Below are 21,125 nucleotides of genomic sequence, written 5' to 3'. Positions count from 1 at the left end.
TGAAAGATCTCTTTGCCCCTTTTATTTGGTCATTCTAGCTCCTCAACCTTTTAGGTCCTTTCGTTTCTAATTTACACTTCTCGGCTTACTCTTAAAATTATCCTGTGATTTCACCCAAGCCTTGACAACCTTCTCCTTATTCCTCTGCCCATGCCAATGCTCTGCACAGCATTTTGTTCCACCTTGTATGCACCTTATGTGTCTGTGCCAAATGTGTATTCAGTCTAACCACTGCCTCAACTCCTCATATTCCCTTCTTTAAACCCCTCTGTCAGCAAGCCCTTGCTGTCCTCTCCTAAAGACTATTTCACCTGGCTGTTTCCTGTGGTTCTCCTTTGCCCACAAGCCTTCTGAAAGGAAAGACCTAAGTGCATCTGCACTAGGGCTGGGGTTAAGGTTTTTGTTTCGCCTTGCTGCTGTAGGATGACTAACCATCTGGGCTGAGACAGCTCTGCCAGAACAAGCGTGCTGGGCATGGATCAGGCTTCCTAGCAGCCCTCAGAGCCTTGCAAGAGTCTGTAACACAGATATGACCCTTACGCATTAATTATCGTTTCAGTTTGCAGCTCCTGGAACACAGGAGCGCCAACATCCAATTGGAAAATGTCGTTTTAATTAACTGCCTAATGACATGATGGCTATCCCTAATGCAGTTACAGCGGGAGACTGGAAGGAGTTGCTAGAGCTGCTCCTTGTCCTTGCTACATAGCAGGAACTTCATTTGACTCTCTGCCCTTTCCAAATCCAGTAACGAGCCCCTAACACTGTGTTTATGCAAAGCAAAGAGCTGGGCAAGCAGCGATGGCCACTTCTGTGCTGGGGCTCCTGCAGGACCTCAGGGAGAGGAGAAGTCCCGTGCGGAGCTGCAGCTTTCTAAGAAAAGGGTCAGGTCACGCTGTTCCTCCAACTGCTGCTGCCAAAGCCCGTTCTCCCCTGGATGCTCACGTCAGGGTTTCACAACAGAGATATTACTCAGAAACAGCTCCAGCTATCGTGGTTCTTAATTTCTGTGCAGCTCTGGCAGCGGCGTACGTGTCATGCCCTTACGGCATACAAAACAGATCCCTCTGCCTTCCACTCCATTACCGTAAATCTTGTTTTCTCAGTGGTGAGCATTCATTTAAGAGGGCAAAAGAGAATTCTAGAAAACATTAATCAAATAAGTTCATCACAGCAAAACCCTTAACCGTTCCAGCCAGGCAAGCTTTTGATTTGTAGTTCCTTTAATACAAAAAACCTTTGGGCAAGAAGAATGTGGACAGGGCTAAGATCAGTCCCTGGAAGGAATATTACATACATTCAGATGATTAAGAAGCCCTTGACAGCAACACTTACTTTTACAATGAAAGCCAACCAGCTTCATCAGAAGACTAGAACAGCATGAAGCTCTTAAATTTCTCCAAGAGGTAGCATTATTTTTTTTAAAAAAGGGAGGGGAGGTGGCAAGGGGTGGGGATATCAAGCACAGAGCAATTGCAAAACCAAGAAAACCAAGCCACAACAAAAATAGAGCAAGCAAACTTTACACAAGCTTCTTTACACAATTCTGGCACAGGAAAAAATCCCAATATCAATGGGGAAATGCAGAGGGATCTCTGCTGGAAGCAAAGAACAAATGTTGAATGAGCTTGTACAGGGGCAGGGTGCAAATACACAGATTGCCCCTATCATTTGAAGGGCTACTGTGCCAAACAGCTTCAACAGCATGTCAGCATGTCTATTAGCTAACTATTTCGTGGCTAGATCCATGCAAGACAGGAAAGGAAAACCTGCTCTAAATTTCAATGCTGGGATTTTGCAGACTGGAGAAGAAGGGATGAGAACTGCAAATTGGTCAAATAAGGACTGTAAAGTGTTCATTCAGGTGACCTTTAACATGCCCCAGTAAGGTTGCTGCAGTTCCCATCCACATCAATTTCCTGAAGATGGGTTTGACTTCCAAAAGTTGCAGAAAAGGAATTAGTGCAGAACAGACCCAGCAGTTAGACATTCTCCCCTGCCAACTCCATTTATCACCTACCTCACGTAAGATCTTCTAAGCGTTCCAGTTATACTTGATTATAATCAAATGTTGCAAGGCATTTCACAGTTAGCAAGCAAAAGACAAGACTGATGAAAGCCAAGACTAAATAGCTGCTTGCTGTAAGGAACTTTCACTGCCGTACAAAAAGATAAGCATACGAGCAGCACCACACCATTTTGCAACAGACAGAAGATTAACGCTAACACCCTCACCTAAACAGGCTTTCTATCGAAACTTCATTTTCCCAGCTAACGTTTTCTCATCACGAATGCCTGGGACTCTAACCAAAGGTTAATTTGGTTGTTAAACGAGCTATAGCCAAGAGCTTCACACCCGCACACCACCAGCTGGGGTTACCTTGAGCTTCTTGGACATGCAGGTGCTGAGCATGCTCAGAATCGGTTCGGGTTTTTTCGTGTGTGACTCACCAATAGCTATGGCCCAGTAAACTTCTGATCCGCTCAATAACTCACCACAAGCAATGGCAGAGTAAACCTGTGAGCCTGGGACTTGCAGCAAAATTCGGAAGGGCGCGACGCGCGCGTTCGAATCCAGCACGGCATCCAGGGCTCCCACCAGGCGACCTGCGGCCACGCACAGAGCAAAAGGGAGAGAGGAAAAAAAAAAAGAGAATTAGAGCCAGTTTTCACTGCCGTCAGTTCTGCAGCCCTCCAGTCTTTTCGCACCTCAGACCAGCAAATTAAAATAGAGAACTTAACAATAGCTCTGTCCCTGGTCGGTGTGGCAATTCACACAGGCTCAAAAGGCAAGAGGCAAACCAGATCTGAAGATCAAAAGCAGAACAAGCGATTTTGTGTTTCCTGTTTTGCCTCATGTGTACGTACATACAGCCACAGAACTGCAGCCTTCCTGGGGGAACCGGAGAGCTTACCGTGCCGGCCCCTGCTCTGGAGCTGGATCAACGCACCTGTGCCATAAACCGTGTTCATCTAACCTGTTCGTCAAAACCTCCCACAACCGAGATGCAACCACCTCCCAGCAAGCCCCTTCTACTATTGCCATGAGGTATTCTCACAGCAAAAACAAACAAACAAGGCAACCACCACAATCCTGCACTGTCTCGCTGGAAATGAATCCTGCTCCCCGGAACACGGAGAGCAATTGGCCACGGATGTTTTTGATGTATCAACATCATTCCCCGCTGTTTGATGCTTTCTCTTGTCCTAAAGAAACCCCAGTTGCCACTTGTCTTCCTTACGGGTCATGCCTGTGAACCAGCTCATTGTTCCTGAGCTTATCTCTAAGCGTGCAGCTCAGAACTGGACGTGATGCTGTGCAAAGAGCACACACCACCTCCTGTATCTCGCGTACCCGTAACTGTATCCAAGAAAGCTTGCAGGAGTATCCCACTGCAACCTGGCACTTGACTTAAAGAGTGTAAACTGATTTCTGAGAGTTGGAGCAACTGCAACCAGCCAGCTGGAGCTGCTGGCCTTTCCCCTTACCTCCTCCAGCAGGCAGAACCAAGGTATGCAAGGAAAAGTCACTCAAGTGCCACAATTTGCAAGCTGGCATATTAAAGTAACACAGCATTGGTTATTGGCTCCCATCACTTACAAAAATTGATTTAATCTACAACTTTTCATCAATACTGCACTTTTTCTTTGCACGTTTAATTTTTCCAAGCTAAACGCTGTATTTACAGCTGTAGTTTTGCTCCTTTGCCATCGATTCAACACCAAATGAACTGGCCAAAAGTTTTGCCAGCCCCTGGCGTCACTTTCAGTTTTTATAATTGCATTCAACCAGCCCATTATCTAAGTGATTAATGGGAACAATAAAATGAGACCTACAAAGTCCTGGTGTGCAATGCCTCCTCACCTGGACAACAAGCCACTGGTAATTAATTTGAGTACAGCACAAGAAAGCAGCAGTATAACCACTTTCTGGTCTAGGAGGTGTACGAATCGCACGCGAATGGCACCAAAAACCTTGCAAAAGCAGAGGTAATTACATCACCTACTTCCTCCTTGCATTCACACACCCTGGTCATGCCTTCAAAGCCAGGCAGACGTTGGATACGAAAACGTTTTAGAAGTAGACCGGGAGATATTCAGCAACAACTCGCTTCTCAGCTAAATGCTCGTCGAGATGTAACACCCATCTGTTCAAAATGGGGACCCGAATTTGGAGAAAAGTACCTTATAAGACACCAGAAAATGCTACATGCCCTTCTGTAACTGCAAGACCGAAAAAACAAATAAAACCATCCAAATACAAAAGGTAGCAAATTATCCGTGCTCACAGAAAACACAGCATCAGCTTCGGTGCACAGTCTTGAAAATAGCTGGATGAAAGCCTGTAGGATAGGATCAAAGGATGCAGAGCGCAAAACTCTGGTCTACCTTTCAAATTGCAAAAAACTTGAGACATTACAAGAAAGAAAAAGAAATTTACAAAGTGCTGTTCATGATTTCCCCTGATGATAGTGCTAGGAGAAAGATTTCTTTTTAATTTCCCTAAAGTCACTGAAAAAAAAGTCAGCTAATAGGTAGTGCTATGAAAATCCTGTAAGAACACTTAATGAACATCTGATTCATGAAGAACTTGTTTTCAGAAATTACAAATTATTGAATCAAAGTACAGAAGGAGCTGCTAAATTTGTTTTTACTTCTTAGCCTGTGCAAAATTAATTCCCTTTTCTGTTCCTGAATAACTGACACGAAAAACCAATTCCTCTTCTCATTGTTTACTTCTGCTTACAATTTCCATCTTGCTTATCAACTATTACCAAAAAAAAAGAAAAAGCTTCCTCCTTCAACCAAGAACCATGCAAATAAAAAATTGTGTCCCTTGCATAAATTACCCATAGCTAAAACATGAACCAAGGTCTGTGTTACTCTGCTGCTTCTGCATCCAGAATAGAGCCCAAGCAGCAAGCTGGTTCAGTACAGCCTCATGACTACAGTTGAGCATCCTCACTTCTACAGGGGGTCAGCCTCACGTGGAATTGGTGTACAAGTGTCAAAACCTAAAGGAGAGACTGAGAGAAGCAGAGTGGGGGAACAAGACCTTCCAAGACTGTATTTGCAAGGGCATAAAAAGGATTCAACACTAATGAATACATCCAGGCTGACCATAATTTACAGAATCACAGAATCATCTAGGTTGGAAGAGACCTCCAAGATCATCGAGTCCAACCTCTGACCTAACGTTAACCAGTCCTCCGCTAAACCATATCCCTAAGCTCTACATCTAAACGTCTTTTAAAGACCTCCAGGGATGGTGACTACACCACTTCCCTGGGCAGCCCACTCCAATGCCTAAGAGCCCTTTTGGTAAAGAAGTTTTTCCTAATACCCAACCTAAACCTCCCTTGGCACAACTTTAGCCCATTTCCCCTCGTCCTGTCACCAGGCACGTGGGAGAACAGACCAACCCCCACCTCGCTACAGCCTCCTTTAAGGTACCTGTGAAGTGCGATAAGGTCACCCCTGATCCTAATTTAGTGGAAACTGAAGTAGAATGAAAATGACTAAAACTAGAGGCAAAATTTTGCCTCATATTCACTTGGAGTAACACCAAAGCATTAAACGACCAAAAAATCCCTGGAAAAACACACAAGAAACTTGATACAACTCACTGACTTTGAAACATGCTTTGAAAAATACCTAGCCTGTGAGCAAGCACCTTTCTCGTTCAGTGTCCTAACAGCTTCTTCCATGGAAGGGCCTCTTATAAAATATATACAGGGTCTCTTGCTCACGGATACACATAAATTATACAAAGGTTTTCTGGTGCACATGCTGATGCATTTGTATGCCTTCAGCTAGGCTGAAGCAGACAAGTGACAAGTGACAGTGAAACCCGTTATACCTATAGGCTAGTCAAAAACTAAAAGGATTCAGAAGCAGAGGGCATAAAGAAAGAAAGACTGCTACATGGGTTTCTTTCGCAAAGCTCCCACTGATTTTTGTTCTGTGGGACAAGGCTTGTGGCAGGAACTTAAACTTCCAAGTACCTCTTTCCCCTTACACACCACTCTACCAACTTCTCGTCAGCTTTTTGACCTCCCAAGATGCAGAACTATTTCAGGGAAGCAGTTAACTGTGCAGGGACTGCATTTCGGGAAGCCGCAGACACAGGTTTGAAAGGACGTCTGCTAAAGAATACCAAGAGAACATCGCAGGTTCCTCAAAAGGGGCAAGGTTCTTCACACCTAAAGGACACCCCCAGGATAAAATTCCTACATACATCTCAGCGCTAATGTATGATGCTGACAAATATGAAGGAGGGGGCAGAAGTGGAAAAGGAAATTTTTAAAATAGCTTTATTGAAATGACACATTTTGCCTCAATATATCAATCACTCTAGCTGCAAGCTGGATTTCAGACAGAGGGAACGTCTCCCTGTATCTTTTCAGAAGAGAGCCTATCAATCAGAACTGAAAAACTTAAATAAACTCAAGTTTAAAAACTAGCAAGGAACCATTCTGTAACAGGCAGGTAGTGTCTCCCTTGTACAGAGGTCAATCTGTAACTAAGTGGAATGCCAGCAGGATTTCGTGCACCATATAATCAGATTTTGCTATCCAAGGAAATACCAACTGAGTGATGTAGAACAAACTTGTTGAGCATTTTTTCACTGACAAAAAAAAAAAAAAAAGTCAAGGTTATTTTATAAAGAACTGGCTCTCAGATGCATCAACAGAAGTGCTTCACACTTCTTTTCATCTTTAAAGACAAATTTCCTTATACCCCCACAGAAAGATAAGAGATCCCATTACAAGTTATTCCGTGTCATGCCCATAACTAATCTAGACAAAGGAACATGCATACAGTAAATTAATCAACTGAAACTGGTTTATGAAATGGTTTGTGTTGGAAGGGACCTTAAAGCCCATCTAATTCCACCCCCTGCCATGGGCAGGGACACTTCCCACCAGACCAGGTTGCTCAAAGCCCCATCCAGCCTGGCCTTGAACACCTCCAGGGATGGGGCAGCCACAGCTTCTCTGGGCAGCCTGTGCCAGAGCCTCACCACTCTCTGAGTGAAGAAATTCCTCCTTATATCTAATCTAAATCCACCCCTTTTTTTTAGTTTAAAACCATTATCCCTTGTCCTATCACCACACTCCACAACAAAGAGTCCCTAGACTATCCCTCTTACAGGCCCCCTTTAGGCACTGGAAGACTGCTATAAGGCCCTATAGATATAAAATATAAGATATATAGATGTAAAATATAAGTCCCTGTAGATATAAAATATCTATTACTTCCACCTTTTAGGACAATGCTCAAGAGACAACCCAAGACACTAAGAGTTATGCCTAGCCGAACAGCACACAAGTAAAGGTACCCCCCACACACAGAACAAGGAGACCATTTCTGCATGCCTCCATCACATTTTAAAGACCTTAAAGGGAAACTTTTCAGAACTACTCGAATGCCTTCCCATACATGGGGTGGTCACTTCAGCAGTAAGACAGAGGGACTTGGACTGATCATTTAGGAGTCTAGGACCCATATTATAATAAAGTCCTCAAAAAAAAAAAAAAAAAAGGCAAAAGAGCAAAGCAATTACTGTTTATTTACACAACAGACAAATAAATAAATAAATAAATCAGAGTTAAATCAAAGGCTAAGTCACCAGGAAGATCGCAGTACCACCATACTGTGCTATGGTTTTACTTTGTTTTTAAGTATCTGGTCCCCAAGGCCATTTGCTTAACACAAACTTGGACAACCATTACAAAGCAGAGGGTGAAGTGTAGTTCAAAGGCAAAGTAACATGCAGGACCTCCAGCTGGCTGGTAAGAAACCTTGACAGTGCTTTTAAAATGTAGGGTGCAGCATGCACATGGCAAGGAGGCACCTCTTCCACCCATGTGCCACAGTGCTGAACCTCCCCAAAAGCAGGTGCTTACACCCACTCTCCTAAAACCACGACAGGTCACACAGCAGTCAGGGTCCAACCTGCACTTTCAGCATTTTCAGTAATGGCTTGGCCACCCTACAAGCAAACAGGCCACAGCCAAAATTTGAAGCAGAGAGAAAACTGCCCTTCCAGCTCTCCTTGGTCTGCTTGAAAGAAAAAGAAGACTTGAGGTTTCCGTTGTACTGGAAACCAGCACAGTTGGACAGGCGTGCCTTAGTGTATCTGCCAAATCAAGGCTTCCAGAGAAAATGGGCAGAGGATTACCACAGCACCTGGACCCAAATCCTCCAGCAGAGATGCCCAGCTCCTCCCCAGCGGATGTTCATCTCGGTTGGCACAGAAGCTGCAGGCAGCTGGGGCTCCGTCAGAAAAATGATAACATCAGGATGTCTCTGGGGACTGTGATGACTGGTGGCTGCTCTGGAGGACTACTCAGAAGAGGACCACCTATATTATGTCAAAGCCCTGCGTTAAGTACTTGCTCTCTTTATTGAATCAGGTAGGGTTATTTTTATTAGACACAACCACCACCGATGCTGGATTCAAGGATTTACGATGACAGCAACAGGCTCTCACCCCAGCACAAAGCTATAAAGCATGATGCATGCCTCTGAATGCATCCTCGAGAGCTCAGCGCTGCCTTTTACTGCTGCTCACTACCTCTGCTCCCCCAGCAGAAACATGGAGGCAAAAAGAAAAAGAAGTCTGGGAAATAAAAGCAGCAGCTTGGCAAAATGCATACTCTACTCAACAGGACGAAGTTCTTAGAAAGAAGTGGAAAGACCTAATGGTGCAGGTTGCTTCCCAGCAGATGCAGCTTTGCAGTGAGAGTTAGTAGCTACAAGTGGCACTCTTGGCTGCTCAGGCATGAGAATTTAGAAGGAAAAAAAAAAAAACAAAACTGTAGAAGAAGGGTAGTTTTCTTGCCCAGGGCAGGACTAGGAGATGAAATACCCTGAGGAACCCCTTGGCACATCTTCATCCTGATCTCCTGCATCTTGGCAGGGCAGCCACTCATCCCATAGAGGCTGGACACAGCCCAGGGCACTGGGTAGGGAGCTGATGCTTGCCAGAGGTGGCTGCTCCCAGCAGAAACATCTGAGGCCTTCTCTACATCTTGATACGATCTTAAAGTTCAAACCACAGGTGTTTAGCAGGTTGTTACTTTCACTCAGGCCTCCCTAAAAGCTATGTTTATGTTAGATAAGAGCACCACGAGCTGTGAAGGCCACCAACTGGCTTAACGCCTTGGCTTGACACCGGACATTGTCTTGTTGGATTCTGCTAAATTATATAAACAGCTTTTGATACAATGCAGCTTCCAGACAGAGCATCTCTCAAGAGGCTTTCTTCCACCCTCCAAAATAAAAGCTACCGAACTTTTTTTGTGTAAGGACGTAAGAAATTTCGGCGTAATGGCCTAACACTCCGAGCATTTATTAACCTGGGGAAACACAAGCACTCAGGCCCTTCAATTCCTTTCAGTCTGTGCTTTGTCAGATCAAACACTGCCACTACATAATTTTTTTATTATTACTTTATTTATTTTTAAATCTTGAACTTAATGGAGATACATGGTTTAATCACTGTCCCCAGCCTGCATGCTGGGCGAGAGCGTGGCCTGGCCTGGCTTCTGCGCCATGGCGACGCAGGCCACGCTTGCAGCATGCCAGGCCAAACGCCTCGCTTCTCTCCTCGCAACAAGTGTGCATGGTTTTCTACCTGAAAACCTACAGGAATTTGGACATGCAAGCTCGCAGCTCCGTAAATTACCCGACACGGGACGCTGCTCCAGGCACTGTGATAAAAAACCATGCCTCACACTGTTGGCAGGTGGCATAAATAACACTAAAGGGAACGGGCCAGCGTTACTTCAACTCTGCCACCACACACACTCAATGATTTTCCTGTCTTTTTGTGGGCCATTTGGACTCCACAAGAGGAAAATAAAGAGCTGCTGTAGCTGTTGACTGGCTTACAGCATTGCACAGGCTGGTGGTCTAAGCAGATGGGGCCCAGATCCCCCTCTCCATACACAGGTGCATCCCCACCTTTAAAACAAGGAGGCTGAAATACAGATAAAAACAGGCAGGCAGAAGGAGCCAGAGCAGCGCACAGTCAGGTGCAAAGCTGGGGGTCAGAAACATGAGTGCTGAGCTTTGCAGGATGAAGCCTGGCCTCCCCGTTGCAACCCCTGCTGCAGGAGGCAGCCCCCAGGCCAAGCACTCTGCTGGGGAGAAGCCACCCGCATGGGAAAAGAGCTTGTAGCATGTTACTGGAAACACAAGGGAAAAAAAAAAAAAAAGGAAAGGGTAGAGGGAAAAAACCTGCCGATCTGAATTCCAGCTGTGGGCAAGGCTAGATAACGTTTTGATGAGAATTCAAGCTTTCAGTAAACTATTTACATTTCCCCCTGTCCTTGTGCAAGGTTCCAAATAGCTCACCCTTAAAATACAAAGTCATAAATACAGACATTGAGCACTGATAACTATCCTTTATTAGCATTGTTGATGTGTCATCTTCCTTTCCTCAATCTACTGCATCCAAAATACAAGTTGTTTTTTTTTTTTTTTTTTTGTAATTAGAACTCAAATTTAACCTTCATCTATCAGTAGATACCAACATGCTTTGGTATCTTATATATTTTAAACTGAAGGCAACTTCCCCTGATGTTGGTAGATGTACAGTTTGGGGGTTGTATCAGGACAGATCTTTCAATACACTACTCACTTTGCCTTTTACCCCTCCAGAAGTTTGAAAAAATATATATAATGTATTTGCTTTCTCTACTAAAAACCCAAGCCTTGACTGCATTTTTGACCCTCTCCTGTTAAGAATGCAATAGATGGGAACAATCAAGCTGGGATTCCTGCCTTAGCCATGGGAACCTTCAACTTCTGTGGTCTCCCTCCTGCCTTTCTCTGAATGTACGATTTATTTTTTAGCCTGACCTTGGGAGATGAACAGGACTAATAAAAGCTGATGTATACAAGACAATTACAGTATTATTTGGACTGATGAGTATGAAAGAGGAGCAAAACATCTTTTGCTTTTTAATTCCCCCCTCAAAAAAGGGCAGAAAGCTTACCAAGAGTCGTCTTGTTGTGTGCATTAAGATTTCAAAATCCAATCAAGGGGAAAACAAGGAACAGAGCTCTTACCATGTAATTAGTCAAGATCTCTACTCACAAGCAGGCTACGCTCTATAGATCAGTTTGAAAAAACAGCACCCTGCAAGAACACTATTTAGAAGAGAAAATAAAATAAAATAAAATAAAATAAAGATGGGGGGGTTACTCAACTACTGGCAATAGCTTAAGTGTATTTACTATGCCTACCACATTTATTTTTATTAAAGGAATAATAAGGTTCAGATTCATATACAGAAGATGTTTCTTTTTGCCAGGATATGATTTGATATTTAAGGTTGTGAACTGTAAGGGCTTATAAGACCTCAAGGAGAAACAGATTTCTCTGGAAAACGTTCACCTTCTGAGACATAAAAAACATTTAGGACCATATCCATCTTGGAAAATGCCCTGAGATGAAAACAGTTGGAGGTTGGAAGAATATCTGGGGGAAATATCATAACTGAATTTAAAAAATGGGTAGAACAAGAACAAAATATAATCTTTTATTGATCTATTTCAAGCAAGAAGTTGAAGAAGCACCGTATCTCAAAAAATAAAGACAAAAAGCTGCTTGAAACAGTTTACAGACTTCAGAGTTTATTTTAAAATTTTATTTAGCATTATTTATAAAAGGAAAAAAATCACAATTACTTAGAAGGATCTTCAGTGCTTTTTATATACTAAGAGTGTGCATTGTGAAGTACTATGTAAACAAACTGCAAAGTTAGCTGCTTGGAAAGAGTGAAAAGCTACTCTTAATCCAGTGCCCACAATGAAAACATTCCCAACAAGTCTCAGAACATGCAGCTTTGCTGTCAAAATGCACAAAATGAACCTGATCAAACAGGAAGGTGAGTGAAGCTTTCAGCACCCCCCAATAAAAACAGAAGTAGTGATTCACTTACATGCTGAGCCATCGTGCACTATTCTACCAGAAAGGATTTGACTACTGATGGCATCTGAAGCTTATCATTAACACGTAACCTTGGAGCTAACAACATTGGCAAGTACCTGATCCAGCTAACTTAGACTTATTAATCGTGGCCTAATGACAAGTCTTTTTGTCATTATCTAGGGAGGTCTCCAGTAATGGTGAAAAAAAAAAAAAATCTATAATCAACACAAATTAATGAGCAAATTATTTCAGAAAAAAAAAAATTCTCTGATTTCAAATTAATTTAAAAATTAGTTGCTAATTAAAAAATATAATTCAGTTTCTCTACAGTATTTCTAAAACATTAGCAATTTCCTTCTTGAGTCTCTAATCCCACAAAAGTCTCAAGTAGAGATCCAGGCTAACTGGCAAGTTAAACATTTACTCAAAAAACATATCCCTCAGAAGACATGAAAAGAATTACTCCGGTCAGGTAATGAACAGTTAAACACCGCCTCCATCATTTTTTGTACCTACTGTTTGCAAACCTGCTGTACGTTCAGCAACTGCCCTAGAAGACAAATCAAATAACAGTAGCAAATATAGTCTCTCTCTTACCAACATCTTCTCAGAGTCCGAGTGACACACACTACTCAAAGAAACAAAGGCAGATATGGAAGGAAAGCACTTTCCTGTGACAGATCTCCTCTAGTCCATCCTTCAGGAATTAAATGCATATAAAATATACCCTGCAGCTGTGCTAACTTGTTCTTATGTAAGGGATAAAATGCCCTGGGTAAGGAGAGAGAAGCGTCCTAGAGAAAAAAAAAAAAGTGCAACCATGAGAATAGGGCAATAAAACAGATGTCCTCTCGTAGGTTGAGGGAAAACATCAGGTTGCAGTAACAAGTAGAAGGGCAGCTCAGGTGTGGCACAATCCTGGCACTGCCATTTCACTCTGCTTACAGCAAGTTACGTCGGGTGGTCCACAGCACCATCTGCACACTCTGCTTATGAAATCTAAGTCTCCTTATTGTTTTTTTTTTTACCTTGTTGATCCCGGATGGACTGAAACACAGCTTGAGCATATGCAGCCCCAATGCAGGAGCTGAGAGACCCTCTCTGATGGAGTCACCTGCTTTCTTGACACATACAGGGTCTTTGCCTCTTTCAAACACCTACCCTTCTGTCAAGCCTCGCTGCAACTGGCCAAGGCTCAAGTGACTGAAGGACTGAAGGGAAAAGAAAACAGATAACATTCTCGCTTAAGCTTTGTTTCACCAGCAAAGCAAACAAAATCCAAGTTATGGCTCTCCAGCTTGGCAGACCATATTCTGAAATACAGAAACATTTCACTGACCTTCGTCTCCGTCACTCTGGGCAGGTACCAGTAAGCTGGCCCTATGTTCATGTACAGCAAGAATTGAGACCCAAGCTTGGCACCAAAAGGAAACAGACTGAGCAGCCAAGCCAAACTGTTTCTCAGTACAGGTCTCCATTTTGATTGTCCCAAGTAAAGAATTGGGGAAAAATAGAAATAAAATAAAAAATAAAATCAGCTGCCTACCTCCAGCTATGCTTAACGCGCCTACACACTTGCTCTTTTGTTACAGGACTCTAATTTCTAATCCCTTCTTAAATACTGATATTTCCAAACCGTTTCACAGACTGTCAGAACTTACAGCTCCCTCAGTAAATGTTTTCTAAGGCAGGAGGGGCTCGGCTCTGCCAGCCAAAAGAGATTTTGTGCAAGCCAATTCAGCAAAACGATTCACCTGGACGCGAAGCAGCGAGCGAAGCCGTGCGTTTTGGTGTACGCTCGCGAGCCTCCGCCGCGAGGAGTTAACAGTTGTGGGTCTGAGACTCATGACCGCTCCTGGACCCAAATCAAGCAGCTGTAAAAGGTTATTTTTAACTCTGGAAGCTAACCCACGATCACCAAGGGGTGGCCTGCGGGTTCCCGGCTCTGGGTGGAGGGGGGGGGGGGTCGGGGAAAATCGGGAGGGCAGGCGTTTGCCTGAGGGTCCCGTCCACTTTAGCAGGGCTGGCGTTTTGTTGGATATCTACTGCTAACCTGGGATATGGGGGGCCAGAACAAAGTTTTTAGGAAGCTGCGCTTGGGACAAACTGATAGAAAGTAACAGCGACAGTGCGGGAAGCGGCACCAGGGGCAGCGAGAGGTTGCGGGAACACCACAATCACACCCGGTAACTCGGGCTCGTTTCACCCGCCGTGCAAAACACCCACCGTGCACACCCCGGAGCAGCCCCCCTGGCCCCCAAACCTCCCTAAAAACCCCGATTTCTCCCCAAAAAAACCCGGAGCAGCCTCGGGCAGGGGCTCTCCAGCAGTGCCTCGGGACCAGCCGAGCCCGAACAAAGAGGCCGCTCCCGCCTCCCCGCAGCCTGCCCCGGCCCCGCCGGCACCGGGCACCCCTCGCAGCCCCCTGCCCGTGCCCGCAGCCCCCTGCCCGTGCCCGTGCCCCGAGGTACCCGTGAAGCGCCCTCCGGCGTCGCCGTGCCCCCGACGGCGCTGCAGCACGAAGTAGCCGCTGCTCTTCTGCGTGACCCAGAGCTTCAGGGCGTTTTTCAGCAGCACCTCCTCGGGCTTCAGCCACATGGCGACCACCCCACGGCCCCGGGTCCTCAGTCCGGGACACCCCCCGCCCCCAAAAAAAAAAAAAAAAAAAAAAAGCCGCTCTCACATCGCCCCCCGCGGGCTGCGCCGCGCCGGCTGCCTCCGAGCGGGCCCGGCCGCCGGGGAGGGGCCGGAGGAGGAGCCCAGGGGCCGGGGGCGGGGACCCCCGCTTCCATATTCAGCATTTGGGCAGCTGGGATCCCCCCCAAAAATGGGATTTAACCCAAAATCCCCAATCTGAGAGGGCTCGGGAGGCTGTGCTCTGATTTTCTGAGCGCCCTGTTCCCTGTGTCTGGGCGGTGGGAGGTGGGTGCGTGGACTCGCGTCCGGCTGCCGGTGGAGATATTGGGCAGGCAAAAGTGTGGCTTTTACCAGATTACCCCAATCTGGTAAACACGGCGGGGTCTGTGTCTTTTTACGATTTCGGTTTGAAGCATTGCTTTCGTCTCCACAGCCAGCGAGCGTTGCGAGCGTCCTACTTGTCAGGCATAAAAATAAAGGTTATTAGACGGAGGGAGGAGATGATGGGCGTCCACGTTACAAAGTCTTTAAAAATTAATGGGAGTGGAAGAAGGGGTTATTTCAAAGCCTCTTGCAGGATAAGAATAGCTCAAGAGTTTCCCCTTCCCCCAAAACTATCCTGAAGACATGTAACTTGGCATTTTAATGCCCAGTGAGCTATTTCTTCCCTTTTCAGATAGTTGATTATTAACTTCCATTCTTGTTTTTTTTTATTATATTTTTTTTTATATATATTCAGCTCTGTTTTTTGAGCACACTGGTTTGAGTCCTAAATGGGAAGGGGACCAAGAGGACTGCTGACCTTTGAGTTGCTTTAGACCTCGAAAGCTACACAGCATGTTTCAGCATCCCACGTCACGCATGTTGCCTTCAGTAACGCCGTCGTGAGATATGCCGAGCACTTCTTCAAAGCCACAGGCTCTGTAACCACATCAAAGTCAGCCTGACGATCGTTCGTGGAAGGAGGTTGACAAAGAACCTCTCAGAGATGGCTTAGGAGAGGGGAAAAAGGGGGTGGATGCTGATGCTCCTGAGCCACGCCAGCCTGAAGTCGTACAGCGCTCAGCAGCTGCCATGAACTGCCAGCTCAGGGGTTTTGAGCAGTCCCCGGCCCTTGTTGTGGCACGGCCCAGGTTTGTTCACACATGCTGCTCCTTGGGCTCTTTCCTGCCTCTCGTGACCTCTGGCAGAAGGGCAGCCGCAGACGGGGGAGCAGAAGCACAGCCGCCTTGGCACTGAACCGGCGCCAGCAACCTCGAGGTCAGCGGGGGTTGCAGGAAGGAGCTGAGCATGCTATTTGTAATATTTAACCAAGAACCTGCAAGGAAAAAGCCCACACACATATATGTCCCTCATCACCAAATGACGCAGCCTCTACCTGCTAAATGGAAAGCCTTTGGCAAAAGCTGATGGCAGGTTAGTGTCCGTGGAGAAAGCCCTGCAGTCATGCACTGGCTCTTTCCATTCATTTCCAAATTCATTTCCATGGATTTGGGCCTGAGGCTCCCCTGAAATCTCACGTGGAGCAATAGCTTTATATCGCCGGTGACTGGAGAAGTAAACAAAACCAGAGAGGATGGGAATCTGGTAGATTATCAGACACAAAACTGCATGCTGTGAAGATATACACCTTGCTCTGCATTTTATTACACAGTCTGGGAGAGAACGGAGCTATCTCACACTGCATTACTCAATTGCCCAAAGGTACTTAAGCTTAGCAGGCTGAAAAAAATAACTTCAGAAATAAATTAAGATGTAACTGAAAGGAAATAACTGAAATAAAATGAGGTTTCTGGCCTGCATTCGGTTTATTTATAATGCTGCGTATCGCTGCTAGATTTAAGCCACAATAGCAAAAGACAGGGAGTCTGCCTTTCTGACTGCACTGGAGCAAATAATCAATTGCACCTGAAATAAACTGCAGCTTCAGAGGGAGCATCATAAACTGCATAGCTCCCGAGGGTCTGAGACAGCGTACAAAGGGAGCAGAGGGAAGTCATGGGGAAAACGTTGCCTTCTCCTCTTGCTTCTTTCACTGAATTCCTTCCTAACCCCTCTTTTTCATCCAAAAAGCACACATATTACTTTTTCTCTCAATATTACCAAGGTGCTCAGAGGAGGTGGATTCCTTGCATGTGTAAAATGAGCTGTGCATCTGTGGGCAGGAAACAAGCAGCCACCACGGTCTGGCTCTCCTGTTTGTCTGGCCACCGTGGAGAGTCCCGAAGCATCTGGACATTGGTGGGTGCTGACTCTGGCAGACCAGTTGTCAGCAGGCATCTTGCTTTTCATAGTCACGTCCCCTGGAAGCCACACGCCGATTTGGACATCCAGAGCCCTGCGGCTGAAACCATTTGGCTCCCAGACAGCAGAAAAGAGATTTTTCTCAAGGACTGAACCACATCTCTTCAGATTCTCCGTATTAGTACTTGGCTGGGTTTGGAAAAGACCCTATCTCCCTGAAGTAAGGAGCAGCCATACACACTTGGTCAGCACCCAGCAGCAGTTGTAAGCACTCAGCACCTTTAAGCTCTCAGGGTCACCTTCGAAAGGACCCTCAAAATCCATCCCCAGTGCTAAGACTGCCAGGCTTTCCACGTAAATTGAGATTGTGTTTCCTGCGTTGTAGAGCCAAAGCGCCTTCACAGACTGGGCAGATAGCAATCCTCTTCTACCCAAGTCTGAAGGGACCGTGCTTGATATATCATATTAATTTCAGAGTACTTCAGTGCTTGAACGACGTAGATCTAGTGGAGACAGATTAAGAAAAGAACAACAGAAGTGATTAAAGGTTCAAAGCTGACTTGTGAGCTCAGGCTGGGTGTGTTTGATGTATGTGCACCTTGGCTGAAAGTGACAACTGAAGTGTAGCACAAAATAGCTGCCTAAAGTATCAGTGTGTTAAACACAAAGACAGAAGATGATGTATTTACTGTGTTTAAAATACAACTCACTGAAGCAGTAAGAGAGATGGGGTTTTTTTTGAAAAGGAAAGGTTAAATACTACGAAAATCCTGCTGACCGTAATTTTTTATTTTTTCTTACTGCACTGAATAGTGTACCAAGGGACCAGAGTAATTTTAGAAATAGTAAAAGATGGATCATTCTCTCTAATGCAACTCAGGGATCAGATAGATTAGGCAACTGAGTAAAAGCCTCCCGTGCCCAGCTAATGACTTCCTTCACTACAAGAAATCCCCTACAGGAGGGGATTTTTTAAGATGCTCTGAAAGGCCTCTGCAAGGTTTTTCTCATCAGACACCCTCCCAGACATCATCCTGTTGGAAAGGGGCCATGTTTGCTTCTCACTTGCAGAAAGTCCACTTCAAATTTGGCAGAAAGAAGAGGGCCTGAAGGGAAATCGCAGTCATTCACATGGAGCTCCCATCTCCTGGCAGCGGGCCTCCATCGAAACCATACAGCAAAGACCCTTCCTTCTGGACATATCAGATCCTAGGAATATGCAAAAAAATATAATTCTTGAGCTTAGATCCATTAAAAAGATTCAAACACAAGACACGCTTGAGTTTGAAAGGATCCAGGAGACGGCAAAGGTACTCCAGGTCTTCTGCACCGAGGACTGCTGTGGAAATGCTGGAGCAGTCTCAGCTGCAATGCCCTGTAACAACGGGATTGCAGGAGCCTGCTCATGGTTACGGGTCCATGTGTTTTTGTCTTCCCACCTCTTCTGATAAAGTAGCAAACTGTTATGGCCTGTAATTAGAGGCTTATTTTATTATCTCTGATTAAATTAATGCCCGTGCAATAATGAAGACATAAGGAGATGTATACGCTCTCAGGAGCAAGTGTAATTAAGCTACAGGCTACACTGCAAAAACAGATTAGAGGTCTTGACTCATGGTTTTGTGCAATAATATTTCATGTTTTTTTCCTTGTCAACAACATCGTAGGGAGCATTTTTATATTTCAGCTGGCAAAATTCATTCCAAAATCTTTTGATGAGCAGCTTAGGTCAAAACCACCCAATGTGTTTTTGGTGCTGATTCCACGTCTTGTCTTACTTCCAGCTTCACTCCCTGACTTCCAGTTGCAGATCCCACTTCTGCAATTTAGGACTGCCAAGCCTCTTCTGGGAAGAAGGTGATTAAGGGGAAACCCGAGCAGCAGTTTCACGACACCCCTTCTGCAAAGGAGAGCACGGAGAGGATCTCTCTTCACCATAGCTTGCCAAACACCGCTGGTAAATGACCAAGAGAAGAGACAGTCGGTGGTATGATGGAAAGAAGAGGGTACTTCTCATATTCCCACCCAGGACACCCTCCTTGCCTGTCTTGCAGGGGCCCAACCCCTTGTCTCAGAGTCATCTTCATTCTCAAGGACATAGCTATGGACAGACCCATCTTCACGGGACTTTTCTATATTGCCCACTTTGACACTGAAATCAGATGCTGAAATTGTGCTGGAACGAAAGGACAGGAATGCCCAGCCCCAAAAAAAGAAACTGCATTCCAAGAATACCATTTGCTTTCGGCACAGGATAGTCACTGTATTGTAGTGGGAAGGGGAGAGCTCGCCTCCCAGAATATGTCGGCACTCCTTAAGGAAAATGAAACAAGCAGAAAATATGTTTGATAAATAAGCCGTGCTAAGCACGAGGGTGGCAGAATCAGAGGTGAAGGTGTAAAGGCTCTGTGAGCTGTGACAAGGTGAAAAGCCCAGAGCAAAACCCCACAAACTGTGTTTCTGATTGCTGTTTTTCTAATTGCAATTTTGTGCGTAGCAGTGGCGGTTTAGCCGGGAAAGCAAATGACCTTGATAAGAAAAGGTACTGCTGAGCTAACACGCCACTTAAAGCGTGGCTGCTGGCATTCACTCGTGCGGTACAGTCTCAAAGGAAGCCTGAAGTGGAGAGGCCAGGCTTAATAGCAACTTCCTCCAGGGCTGTTTCCTGATCCAAAATCCCTGTACTGTTTCAGCGGTCAAGATCAAAAAGTCTTCAGGGGTTCACCAACAGATAGGTGGTTCTGGGGAAAAAAAAATAAATAAATAAAGGAAAAAAAAAAAAGATTAACATTCACCAGAGTATCATTCATGTGGACAGCCTTTTTGAAGCCCTGAAATAGCCGTGCCTTTCTCTCAGCCAGCCATGGCTCCAGGCACACGATGGTGACAGAGCTGGAGGACGAGAGCCGACGGTCTCGCCTACAGTCACTGCGGTCTCCGTCCCGCCTGTACCAGCAGGGCCCGATGCTGCGCTACTCCATGGGATTTCCCATCACCTTGTGGGAGCTGACAAACAGCTTTAAGACTGGCTGAAACTCTACTGCTTTCCATTTTCTCTGATCCCTTTTGGCAGCCGTGGAGGAAATGGTATCTCCAGTGCAGAGCTTGGTGCCGTGCTACAACCTGAGTAATCCCAGGGTGACCGTGGTGGTAGAAGCCACCACTTCTGCTCACCCCGGAGCATTTCAACCCACCCGTAGGGAAAAACACTTCAAGAACAGCAAAACCGTGCTGCAACGCAAACCCCAGATCACACAAGTGTCAGTGCTCTGCGACAGGCTTTAAAATGTGTATGCGAGTGCCTTTCAGATACACTTCAAGGTAATTTTTCAGGCAATTTTTCCCTCACTTTTGCACATGAGGGGATCCCCAGAGGAGCATTTCTGTTTTGATTCTGATGTCCTCCACTGATCTGCTATGACATCTGAGGCTGTGCTGAGACTTCTCGCAGCCCGTTGTCAGTATTGCTGGGAAGGAAGCGTGCTGCACAGGCCTAGGACGGGGTTTGGACTGGTTGTCTTTGATCAGCACCATATTTCTGCTCCTAGCTGACATTATTACATACTGAGGCTTTTCTTTGCATGAAAACTCCGTGATTTCCTCCTGTTCCAGCTGCCGACTAATTTAAATGAGGCTCTCTCCATTTCCACATAACTCAAGGGTAGGCAAACAAGACATCAGTCTTCGAAGCAAACATGGCCACAAAGCAATTAAAAGTGAGAATGCGCAGTCCCAATGAACATAACTAACTCTCTCTTCCTTTTTTATTGCACTGCTATATTTTTATTTTATACTGCTATTTCTTTTTTTCCACTTTTTTTTTTTCCACTCTTTTTTTTTACCATTTCCCATCATTTCTAACGAAGCCCTGTGTTGTTTCCTCCTCACTTCAGCAAAGCTACTAACTATACACACGTGCATGGCTTACATTCTTCGCAGGAATAAAATATTCATCACACACTTAGAGAAATGCATCCAAACCACCTGCCTGGCCTTTATGGGAGATGTGGAAAGATTTGAAAACATGCTCTGCTTCCCTTCCCATTTGCACAGATGAATGGGTTCACTTGGGAAGTCTTTTCTTTTAACCTTGGTTCCTCTTTGCCCTCTTTGTAAGCACCTTAAGCCCACACAACCTCTATTTCCACTCTTGCCATGGTGCAATGGTGACAAATTAAAATGTTTTCATTTATTTATTTCTCTCGCAAACCAGCGTGTCCCTAAACATGTTGTGGAAACCCAGCGAGCCAACAAAGCCTGAACCTTCAGCAGCTATTGTTGCTTTCAGCCTGCGGGT

General features: G+C 45.3%; 1 protein-coding gene across 1 annotated transcript in view; it reads right to left on the bottom strand.

Annotated features, from left to right (window-relative positions):
• The window catches only part of TBC1D8 (TBC1 domain family member 8), a gene marked incomplete at its 5' end in the record, with an annotated part of 46,304 nt that extends 31,759 nt beyond the window's left edge, over positions 1-14,545 (bottom strand). Inside the window, 2 exons of the mRNA XM_084305916.1 lie at positions 2,452-2,607; positions 14,419-14,545. Of these exons, the coding sequence (XP_084162042.1) occupies positions 2,452-2,607; positions 14,419-14,545 (283 nt within the window). The remainder of the gene's footprint in view (positions 1-2,451; positions 2,608-14,418) is intronic.
• Positions 14,546-21,125: the final 6,580 nt, after the last annotated feature.

The sequence above is a fragment of the Netta rufina genome (genome assembly GCF_964035555.1).
Source record: "Netta rufina genome assembly, chromosome: 1".
Taxonomy (NCBI): Eukaryota; Metazoa; Chordata; class Aves; order Anseriformes; family Anatidae; genus Netta; species Netta rufina.
Note: the sequence above shows the minus strand (reverse complement) of the source record. Positions and strands in the feature narration are given on the sequence as shown.